The sequence below is a fragment of the Portunus trituberculatus genome, chromosome 2, assembly GCF_017591435.1.
Source record: "Portunus trituberculatus isolate SZX2019 chromosome 2, ASM1759143v1, whole genome shotgun sequence".
Lineage (NCBI taxonomy): Eukaryota > Metazoa > Arthropoda > Malacostraca > Decapoda > Portunidae > Portunus > Portunus trituberculatus.
The window spans coordinates 2975719-2985718 of record NC_059256.1 but is presented as its reverse complement, the minus strand read 5'-3'; the positions used below and the strand labels follow the sequence as shown (position 1 = coordinate 2985718).

Genomic DNA, 10000 nt, shown 5'->3' with positions numbered 1-10000 from the left:
AGGTTAGGTTTGTCATAAGGAAAAACACACACACACACAAAAAAAAAAAAGAAAAAAAAAAAATGGCTACAAGAATGGTTCCAGAATTTGAAGGGATGACATATGAGGAGAGACTAAAGGCTATGGATCTACCAACCCTGGAACAAAGAAGAGAGAGGGGATCTGATACAAGTTTATAAATTGATCAACGGAATGGACCAAGTGGATAATGAGAAACTGATCCTGAGAGAAGAATATGACACTAGAAGCACAAGATCGCATAGTAAGAAGCTGAGGAAGGGAAGATGTCCGAGAGATGTTAAAAAATAGTTTCCCGCAAAGATGTATTGAGACGAGGAACAGTTTGAGTGAGGAAGTGGTGTCAGCAATAGTCTTAAAGAAAAATAGGATAAGTGTAGATATGGAGACAGGGCCACACCACTGTAAAGCCCAGGCCATGGAAAACTACAACCAGCTAAACACACTCACACTTGCCTAGGCCCTTTAAAACTACAACTAGGTAAATACTCACACTGCAGCTGGTCAGGGGTAAAGCCGTCATCTGTGGAGAAGGCGAGGGTGTACTGGGGTCGCCATGGCTGGTGTGTGAGGAGAGTGCGCAGTTGAGAGACGCCTCGCCACTCAGCAGGTATGGTGACACTATGGCCTCTGGGAAAGCAGGTTAGGTTAGGGTACACTAGGTTTAAGAGTGTTTTTAAGGGTTTTGGGGTGTTTTAAGGGCTTTCAAATGTTCAAAAGGGTGTTTTTGGGGTGTTTTAAGGGTTTTGGAGCGCTTGAAAGAGTATTTTAAGGAGGATTGGGGATTCTAAAGGGTGTTTTTAGGGTTTTGAGGGATTTCTGGGTGTTTTAAAGGGTGTTTTTAAGGTTTGGGATGTTTAAAAGAGTGTTTTATAGGGTGTTTTTCAGGTTTGGGGCATTTAAAAGGGTGTTATTAAAGTTTTTGGGGTGTTTTGTTTCATCTTTAAGGGTTTTGGGTGTTTTAGGGTTTTGAGGCTTTTAAAAGGGTGTTTCTTGGGTTTTTAGGATAATAGGGTGTTTAAAAGGGTGTTTCTAGGATTTTGGAATATTTTAGAGTTCTTTATGGTGGTGGAGTGTTTCAAAGGGTGTTTTAAGGGTTTTGGGGTGTTTTAGGGTTTTTTGGGGGATTTGTGGTGTTTTAGGGGATTAGGTTAGGTTGGGTTGGGTTGGGTTCACTAAAGTAAGGAAAGGAAAGGAAAGGTTAGGTTAGGTTAGGTTAGGTTAGGTTAGGACAACAACAGTGCCCCAAACACACCCAAATACACCCCAAAACACACCAAAACAAACTTGAAAGTCGCCCAAAACACCCAAAACACACCCAAACACCCCTCCATGTCACCCCAAAACAAGCCCACACACCCACAGACCCACCCTTAGTGCAGTAGGTATGGAGGGGTGAGTTAGAGGCACGCATTGCCATATCCATCACCCTCAGGCAACCGTCCACTGTCGCCAGAACGGGTCGGTCCGAGGCACCCCAGTCTGCGTCCACCACCTTCACCATGTCCCGCGGCGTTTTTATCTGGCTCACCAACACCACCTGAGAGAGAGAGAGAGAGAGAGAGAGAGAGAGAGAGAGAGAGAGAGAGAGAGAGAGAGAGAGAGAGAGAGAGAGAGAGAGAGAGAGAGATTAGTGGGATTTTTCAAACGTCAAAAAAATTGATAAGAACAAAATAATGCCCCAAAAATACCTAAAACACAAAAAACACCCCAAAAAACACAAAAACACCCAAAAACACAAAAAACACAAAAAAAAAAAAAAAAAAAAAAACACCAAAAACCACTCACATCTCGGACAAGAACAACATAATGCCCCAAAAATACCTAAACCCCAAAAAACACCCAAAAACACCAAAAACACCAAAAAACACCAAAAAAAAAAAACACCACTCACATCTCGGACATCCCAAATATCAAGGCCATCAGCGAAGAGGACCAGTAGCTTCATGTTGTCCCGCCCTGGAGCAAAACGGACCTTTCTGACCCAGCCCCGGTGTGTGGCGATGTGGCGAGAGATGCGTGTCTTAAGATCCCACACTGTAAGGTTCCCGTCAGCATCACTTAACACTATCTCGTGGCTCTTCCAGGCGATTGAGGTTATGCTGCTCATCTGCGACTGTTTGGGGGGCATAAGAGGGTGTTTGGTTAGCTTTGAGGGGGTTTTGGGTGGTTTTGAGGGGTTTAGAGGGGCTTTAAAGGTGTTTTGGTGTGTTTTTGGGGTTTTGGTGTGTTTTGGGTGTGTTTGGGTATGTTTTTGGGGGTTTAAGGGTGTTTTGGGGTGTGTTTGAGGGTTTAGGGTGTTTTGGGGTGTGTTTGGGTGTGTTTTGGGGTTTTGGTGTGTTTGAGGGTTTTGTGTGTTTTGGTGTGTTTGGGTGTGTTTGGGGGTTTAAGGGTGTTTTGGGATGTGTTTTGAGGGTTTAGGGGTGTTTTGGGGTGTGTTTGGGTGTGTTTTGGGGGTTTTGGTGTGTTTTGGGTGTATTTTAGTGTGTTTGGGTGTGTTTTGGAATGTTTTAGGTGTGTTTTGTGGGTTTTAGAAGTGTTTGTGTATGTTTTGACGGGATTTGGGGTGTTTTAGGATGTTTGAGTGTGTTTTTGGTATTTTTGGGGTATGTTTTGGTGTGTTATGGGATGTTTTGTGGGGTTGTGGGTGTGGTTTTTGGGGTTGAGAGAGAGAGAGAGAGAGAGAGAGAGAGAGAGAGAGAGAGAGAGAGAGAGAGACAAAAACGAAAAAAAATTAGAAAAAAAAAAACAGGAAAAAAAAAAAAGAAAGAAAGAGAGAGAGAGAGAGAGAGCTAACTCACATCCGGGGGCACTTTACTCCCATCTTTGATCACGTTTCCCTCCACCGAGAAATGATACAACTGTCCCTCGGTGTCTGTAAATACGAATGTCTCCTTGGCAATGCTGGTGGTGGTGGTAGTGGTGGTGGTGGTGGCAGCGGTGGTGATGGTGGTGGTGGTGCCTGTAGTGGGAACACCAGAATACACTTAAAATACCAGATAATTGCCCTTAAAAACACCCTAAAACACCTCAAAATACTTAAAAATGACTTAAAATATGTTAACTGCCTTAAAAATACCCCAAAAATATCTCAAGACTTAAAATTTACCTAAAATATGTCAATTGGCCTAAAAACACCCTAAAATATCTTAAAACTTACTTAAAATATGCTAATTGTCCTAAAACCACCCTAAAATACCTTAAAATACTCTTAAAATGTTAGTTCCCCTCAAAACATCCTAAAATATTCTTAAAATGTTAAATGTGTGTTTTGAGTGTGTTTTCAAAGATTTGGGATGTGTTTTGAGTATTTTAAGTGTGTTTCAGGCATTTTTCCAGTTGCAAGTCTTAATCTTTTGAGTGTTTTAGAGTGTTTTGAGTGTTTTAAGCATTTTTCCAGCAAGTTCTTATTTTTTTAGTGTTTTGAGTGTGTTTTGAGCATATTTCCAGTTGCAAGTCTTAATTTTTGAGTGTTTTAGGGTGTTTTGAGTGTTTTTCCAGCAACAATTCTTAATTTTTGGATGTTTGAGGGTGTTTTGAGTGTGTTTTGAGCATTTTTCCAGTTGCAAGTCTTAATTTTTGAGTGTTTTAGAATGTCTTGAGTGTGTTTTCAGCATTTTTCCAGAAACAATTTAAATTTTGCATGTTTAAGAGTGTTTTGAGCATTTTTCCAGCTGTAAGTCCTATTTTTTGAGTGTTTGAGGTGTTTCTCCTACCTAGACACCCGCCACACTCACCCACATCCACCAGCGACAGAGTGGAGTCCCCCATAATATCCTTCCCAGCCCCCTCAGCCCCTTCGGAGGAGAGCCGGGCCTTCACGTGACTGGTAGGGGACCACTCCAGGGCGGACACTCTGGGGAAACGTCGTGGCATTGTTCTCAGAGGCACCAGACGGCGAGCATCCCACAATTCCAGGGGCTCCTCTCGCAACACCACCAGGAAGTATTGTCTGGGGGGAGGGAGGAGGAAGGGATGAATAAAATTAACTAAAAATATCTCTTATCTACTCCCAAATATTTTAAAATGGCCTAAAAATACACAAAAATATGCCAAAATGCACATATAATCCCCAAAAACACACCAAAACACCCCAAAATATGCCCAAATACACCCAAAACACATCAAAACACTCTCAGAATACCTTAAAACACTTCCAAACTTACTCAAAACACACCCAAACACACCCAAACACCACAAAAACACACCAAAACACCCCAAAAACATTAAAAAATTAACTTTATTCCCTCAAAACACACCAGCACACCAAAAACACCCCTAAAATACCAAAACATTCCCAAATCACACCAAATACCCAAAACTGCCATAAACACACCAAAATACACCCCAAATCACAAAAACACCCCATAACACCATAAAACATCCAAAACACCCCAAACACCCCAAAATCACACAAAACACATAAACACCCCAAATCACACATCATAAAACATGCAAAACACCCCAAAAAATAACACACCAAACACCCCAAAATACCTCAAATCACACCAAACACCCTAAAATCACCCAAAACACCCCAAAATATCCCAAACACACACCAACACACCCAAAACCAAAACACCCCAAAATATGCCCAAAACACACCCAAAACATCCCAAAATCACACAAAACACCCCCACAAAACATCCCAAAACACCTCAAAATATGCCCAAAACACACCCAAAACTACCCAAAACACCCCAAAAATACCCCAAAACACCCCAAAATCACACCAACACCCCAAAACACCCCACAACTTACTTTAAATAGGACACTCGCACCATATCAATGCTGGATTCTTCCCCCTTGTTACTTCTAAGGGGAGTGGATCGACCTGTGAGGATGTCTGTGTAGGTTAACTCATTCCTCACCAAGCCCTGGGTGTTGGTGAGTGGCTGGTGACCGAAGGAGAGGATGGATGACAGGCTGGCCCACTCCACGCCTCTGTAGGTGGAGCAGAGGAGGAAATTAATTGTTTTACTCTATTCAAAAGATGTAAGTTTTTTGTGCAAAGAAAATGTATGGAGAGATAGAAGATGGAGGAGAAAGGTGGAGGGAGAGATGGAAGGTGGAGGAAAAGGGTGGAGAGAGAGAGAGATAGAAGTCCATGTTATATCAAAAATCAGGAGAATATTAGTGTTAGTGTAAACAATTGGAGGAAAGCTAGTGGAGATTATACAACCTCCACTACCTCCACCTCCTCCTCCTCCTCCTCCTCCTCCTCCTCCTGTACTGTCCTGTCTCTCTTATCTGTAGCCAGTTAGAAGTATACCAAACAGCCTTCTGTTGCTGTTTGGCTTTCCTTTGTATTCCTTTGTATCTTCTCTTCATCTTTCTTCTTCTCTCTCCTCCTCTCAATCTAGTTCTTCTCTCTCTTCCTCCTCCTCCTCCTCCTCCTCTACCACCTCAAAAACCTCTCTCTCTATCTCTCTCTAACCTAAACTTCTTATTCCCCTCTCTTCCTCCTTTTAGCTTCATTCCTCCTCCTCCTCCTCCTCCTCCACTACCACCTCAAAAACCTCTCTCTCTCTCTCTAACCTAAACTTCTTATTCCCTCTCTTCCTCCTCCTCCTCCTCCTCCTCCTCTCACCTGACAGGGTACGTATGAAGGGCAAACTCTCTCTCCAGCATGCCAGTCGCCATATTGAACACCTGCACAGCGCCAGACTGAGTGCCAGCGGCCAGGCGGGGAACATAATGATGCATGTTGCGTGTGGTGAGCGGGGGGCACATCCTCACCACCAAGGGGGGCGGGGAGACTGAGGGCATCAGGCCGGTCATTATCAGGCGCAGGGTGACGCGGTGGCTGGCGCTGGGGGTGTCCTGGGGGTGACGGGGGGTGTCAGTCTTGTTAGGATAGGTTACGTTAGCAAATTTTATTAATAATCGTTAATTACAAAACACAGCTGAGAAATCTTTAAAAAATGCCCTAAAACTCTTAAAATTATCCCTTAAATACTTAAAATCTATTCTTAAACCCTTAAAAATACCCCACACCTTCTCAATTAGGCTAAGGTTAGCAAAATTAATTCATACTCGTTAGTGACAAAATATAGCTGAAAAATCCTTTAAAATGCCCTAAAACTCTTAAAATTATCCCTTAAATACTTAAAATTAATTCTTAAACCCTTAAAAATACACCGCACCTTCTTAAAATCCTTTGCAGTGGTTGTTAGGTTAGGTTAGTGAAATTAATAATCGAGTTACAAAATACTACTAAAAAATCCTTTGAAACTCCCTAAAACTCTTAAAATTATACCCTAAATACTTAAAATTGATTCTTAAACCCTTAAAAATACACCACATCTTCAAAATCTATTAATAATCGATAGTTACAAAATACTACTAAAAACTCCTTTGAAACTCCTTAAAACTCTTAAAATTATCCCTTAAATACTTAAAAATACACCACACCTTCCAAATTAGGTTAGGTTAGTGAATTTAATATCGTTAGTTACAAAAAGCTACTAAAAAATCCTTTAAAAACTCCCTAAAACACTTAAAATGATCCCTTAATACTTAAAACTGATTCTTAAACCCTTAAAAATAGCCCACACCTTCTTAATTAGGTTAGGTTAATGGAATCAATAATCGCTACTTACAAAATACTTAAAACTGCCTAAAATAACCCTAAAAAAACTAAAAAACCTAAAATAACCCTAAAAAAACTAAAAAACCTAAAATAATCCTAAAATCCCCTAAAATAACCCCCAAACCCATAAAATTGACCTAAAAACCCTAGAAAACTATAAAAACTAAAATATTCCTAAAAACCTCTAAAATAACCTTAAAAACCCCTAAAATTACCCTAAAAACCCTAAAAAACAAATATTCCTTAAAACCACTAATATAACCCTAAAAACCCTAATATAACCCTAAAAACCTCTAAAATAACCTTCAAAAACCCTAACATCACCCTAAAAACCCCCAAAATCACCCTAAAATAACTATAAATCCCTAAATAACCCTTAAAATCTCTAAAAACCCCTAACCCCTAAAACCCTAAAAAACTCAAACAATCCTAAAAACCTCTAAAATCACCCTAAAAAAACCTAAAAACTTATAAAATCACCCTTAAAATCCCTAAAACAACCCCTTACCTTGAAATTCTCCGTCAGGGCCCAGGCAGGCTTCACCAAATCCCCCAGAGTCATTTTAGGCAGCAGTGGGGGGGACTGAGACACCCCAGCACCACCCCCAGGCCCCCCAGCCCCGGCCAGCCCCCCAAAGTGGTCGTCGGTAATAGTAAGGCCACTCTGAGTCTGTGGGGCCTGTGGGGGGACGACTGGGGGGGTGGGGTGACCAGGGGTGAAGAGAGGGGTGCTGATTGTCTGTTTGCCGGGGGTAGGGGAGACCTGCAGCTGTTTAAAGACCACTCGTCCATCCCCCAGGACTAATGCTGTGGGGGGAAGGGGACAATGAGGGGTGAGAGGGGTTTTGTGGGGTTTTTAGGAGATTTTGGGGTGTTATGGGGTGGTTTTGGGGAGTTTTGGGGTGGTTTTGGGGCGTTTTGGGGTGTTTTGAGGAATTTTGAGTTTTTTGTGAGTTTTTGTGGTGTTTTAGGGAGCTTTGGGGAGTTGGAGTGGTTTTGGGGAGTTTTGGGGAATTTTGGGGTGTTTTGAGTTTTTTTGGGGAGGAGTTTTGGGGTGTTTTGGGGAATTTTGGGAGTTTTTGTGGTGTTTTGGTGTTTTAGGGAGTTTGGAGTGGTTTTGGGGAGTTTTGGGGAATTTTGGGGTGTTTTGGGGAGCTTTGAGGAATTTTTGGGAGTTTTTGGCATTTTTTTGGTTAGAATGGGTTAAAAAATTTTGTTTTTCATTTTTTTTTTCATTATATATATATACACACACACACACACACGTACACCCTCGCACACACACACACACACACCAATCTGCCTCTCGGTGACAGGGTCGAGAGTGAAGCCAATGGCACGGCTGAGTCTGTTCAAACGCAGAGGTTCCGAGTGGCACTTCCTGTCGTACATCACCTCATAGTACTGCTGCTGCTGCTCCACACCCGCACCCCCAGACGACTCTGAGGGGGGGAGAGGGACACAGGGAGAAGGAAGAGGAGATAGAGAGATAAGGAAGATGTTGTGAATATGGAGGGAGGAGGGAGGGAGGGAGGAGGAAGGAAGGAAGGAAGGAAGGAAGGAAGGAAGGAAGGAAGGAAGGAAGGAAGGAAGAAGAAGAGGAGAGGAGAGGAGAGGAGAGAGGAAGAGAGAGAGAATTATTATTATTTTCATTATTATTATTATTATCATTATTATTATTAATTTTCTAGTCTGTGGGTTAAATAAAAGTTTGATTAAGTTCTGGCTTACTGACTGACTGACTGACTGGCTGGTTGGTTGGTTGGCTGACTGACTGACTGATTGGCTAAACCTAACCTAACCTAACCTAACCTAACCTAACCCAACCCAACCCAACCCAACCTAACCTACCCCTACCCAGCCTTACCATCAGGGGAGGTGGGGCCCAGGGGGAGGAGACGCCTTCTGAAATGTGCCGACACGGACCCCGACTCGTGCAAACAGAGCAACACATCTCGACGCCAGCAAGACAACACCTGAAGATACAGACATTAAAGTGTGTGTGTGTGTGTGTGTGTGTGTGTGTGTGTGTGTGTGTGTGTGTGTGTGTGTGTGTGTGTGTGTGTGTGTGTGTGTGTGTGTGTGTGTGTGTGTGTGTGTGTGTGTGTGTGTGTGTGTGTGTGTGTGTGTGTGTGTGTGTGTGTGTGTTTGGAGATAAAAATTAATGACGTTTCTGTGTTTTATGTGTGTATGGGTGTAGCCAAACTCACACACACACACACAGAGAGAGAGAGAGAGAGAGAGAGAGAGAGAGAGAGAGAGAGAGAGAGAGAGAGAGAGAAAGAGAGAGAGAAAGAGAAAGAGAGAAAGAGAAAGAGAAAGAGAAAAGAGAGAAAAAGAGAGAAAGAGAGAGAAAGAGAGAAAAAGACAGAAACCTCCACACAAACACACAAACACACACCTGGCAAAACGGAGATACAGCGATCGACTGCCACAATTCCCACAGTCTGATTGATGGTAAGGTCGAGAATTAATATTTCCCGAGCGTACAGTAACAGAAGCTGGTCTTGGACGGTGCGGTGGTAAGCCAGCTGTAGACACTCAACCAGCTGGCTACCCTCGTCGCCTCTTGTGCTGGAGAAAACACAGGAAGGGGTGAGGAAAGTGGAGGAGTGTTTGTGGGTGTTCTAGGTGTGTTTGTGGTGTTTTGGGTGTGTTTGGGTGTGTTTTGGGGTATTTTGATGTGTTTTTGTGTGTTTGGGTGTTTTATGGGGTGTATTTTGATGTGTTTTAGTGTGTTTTGGTTTGTTTTGATCTGTTTTGGTATGTTTTGGGGATTTTTCGATGTGTTTTGTGGGTGTTTGGTGTGTTTGGGTTTTTTTGGGTGTGTTTTGGTATGTTTGGGGGTGTTTAACTGTGTTTTGGTGTGTTTAGGGGTGTTTTGGTGTGTTTTTTGGGGTGTTTTGGTGAGTTTTAGGAGTGTTTTGGTGTGTTTTGGTGTGTGCGTGTTTTTATATGTTGTGTGTGTCTCTCTCTCTCTCTCTCTCTCTCTCTCTCTCTCTCTCTCTCTCTCTCTCTCTCTTACCTTGGCTTGACCTCTCCTACAACCAACTCCCTCATCTTCCTTCGTATTCTTGAACTTGTCCGCTCATCCAGGCTACCCCCGGCCCCCCCACCAGTGCCAGGGGGTGCGGAGGGGCCTGTTGGGGCGGCGGAAGACCCCTGCCCCGCCCCGCCCCGGCCTGGGCTGGTGCGGGGCGCGGAAACGTAGAATTTTCTCCCATTTGACGAGGGGCACTTGACGAGGTTAAAATCTTCGACAAATAGAACACACCCAGAGCACAGGACTGTTTGGGAGAGAGAGAGAGAGAGAGAGAGAGAGAGAGAGAGAGAGAGAGAGAGAGAGAGAGAGAGAGAGAGATTTTTTTAGTGTTTTTGTTGCTCTTTTCA

General features: G+C 43.0%; 1 protein-coding gene across 1 annotated transcript in view; it reads right to left on the bottom strand.

Moving 5' to 3' along the window:
- Positions 1-10000, bottom strand: part of LOC123502491 (WD repeat-containing protein 11-like) — a 20054-nt gene that overhangs the window by 6878 nt on the left and 3176 nt on the right. The window contains 14 exon segments of the mRNA XM_045251618.1: positions 512-601; positions 604-648; positions 1390-1558; positions 1913-2134; positions 2820-2980; positions 3756-3970; positions 4780-4962; positions 5609-5841; positions 7119-7417; positions 7906-8052; positions 8478-8586; positions 9012-9030; positions 9032-9184; positions 9636-9897. Of these exon segments, the coding sequence (XP_045107553.1) occupies positions 512-601; positions 604-648; positions 1390-1558; positions 1913-2134; positions 2820-2980; positions 3756-3970; positions 4780-4962; positions 5609-5841; positions 7119-7417; positions 7906-8052; positions 8478-8586; positions 9012-9030; positions 9032-9184; positions 9636-9897 (2307 nt within the window).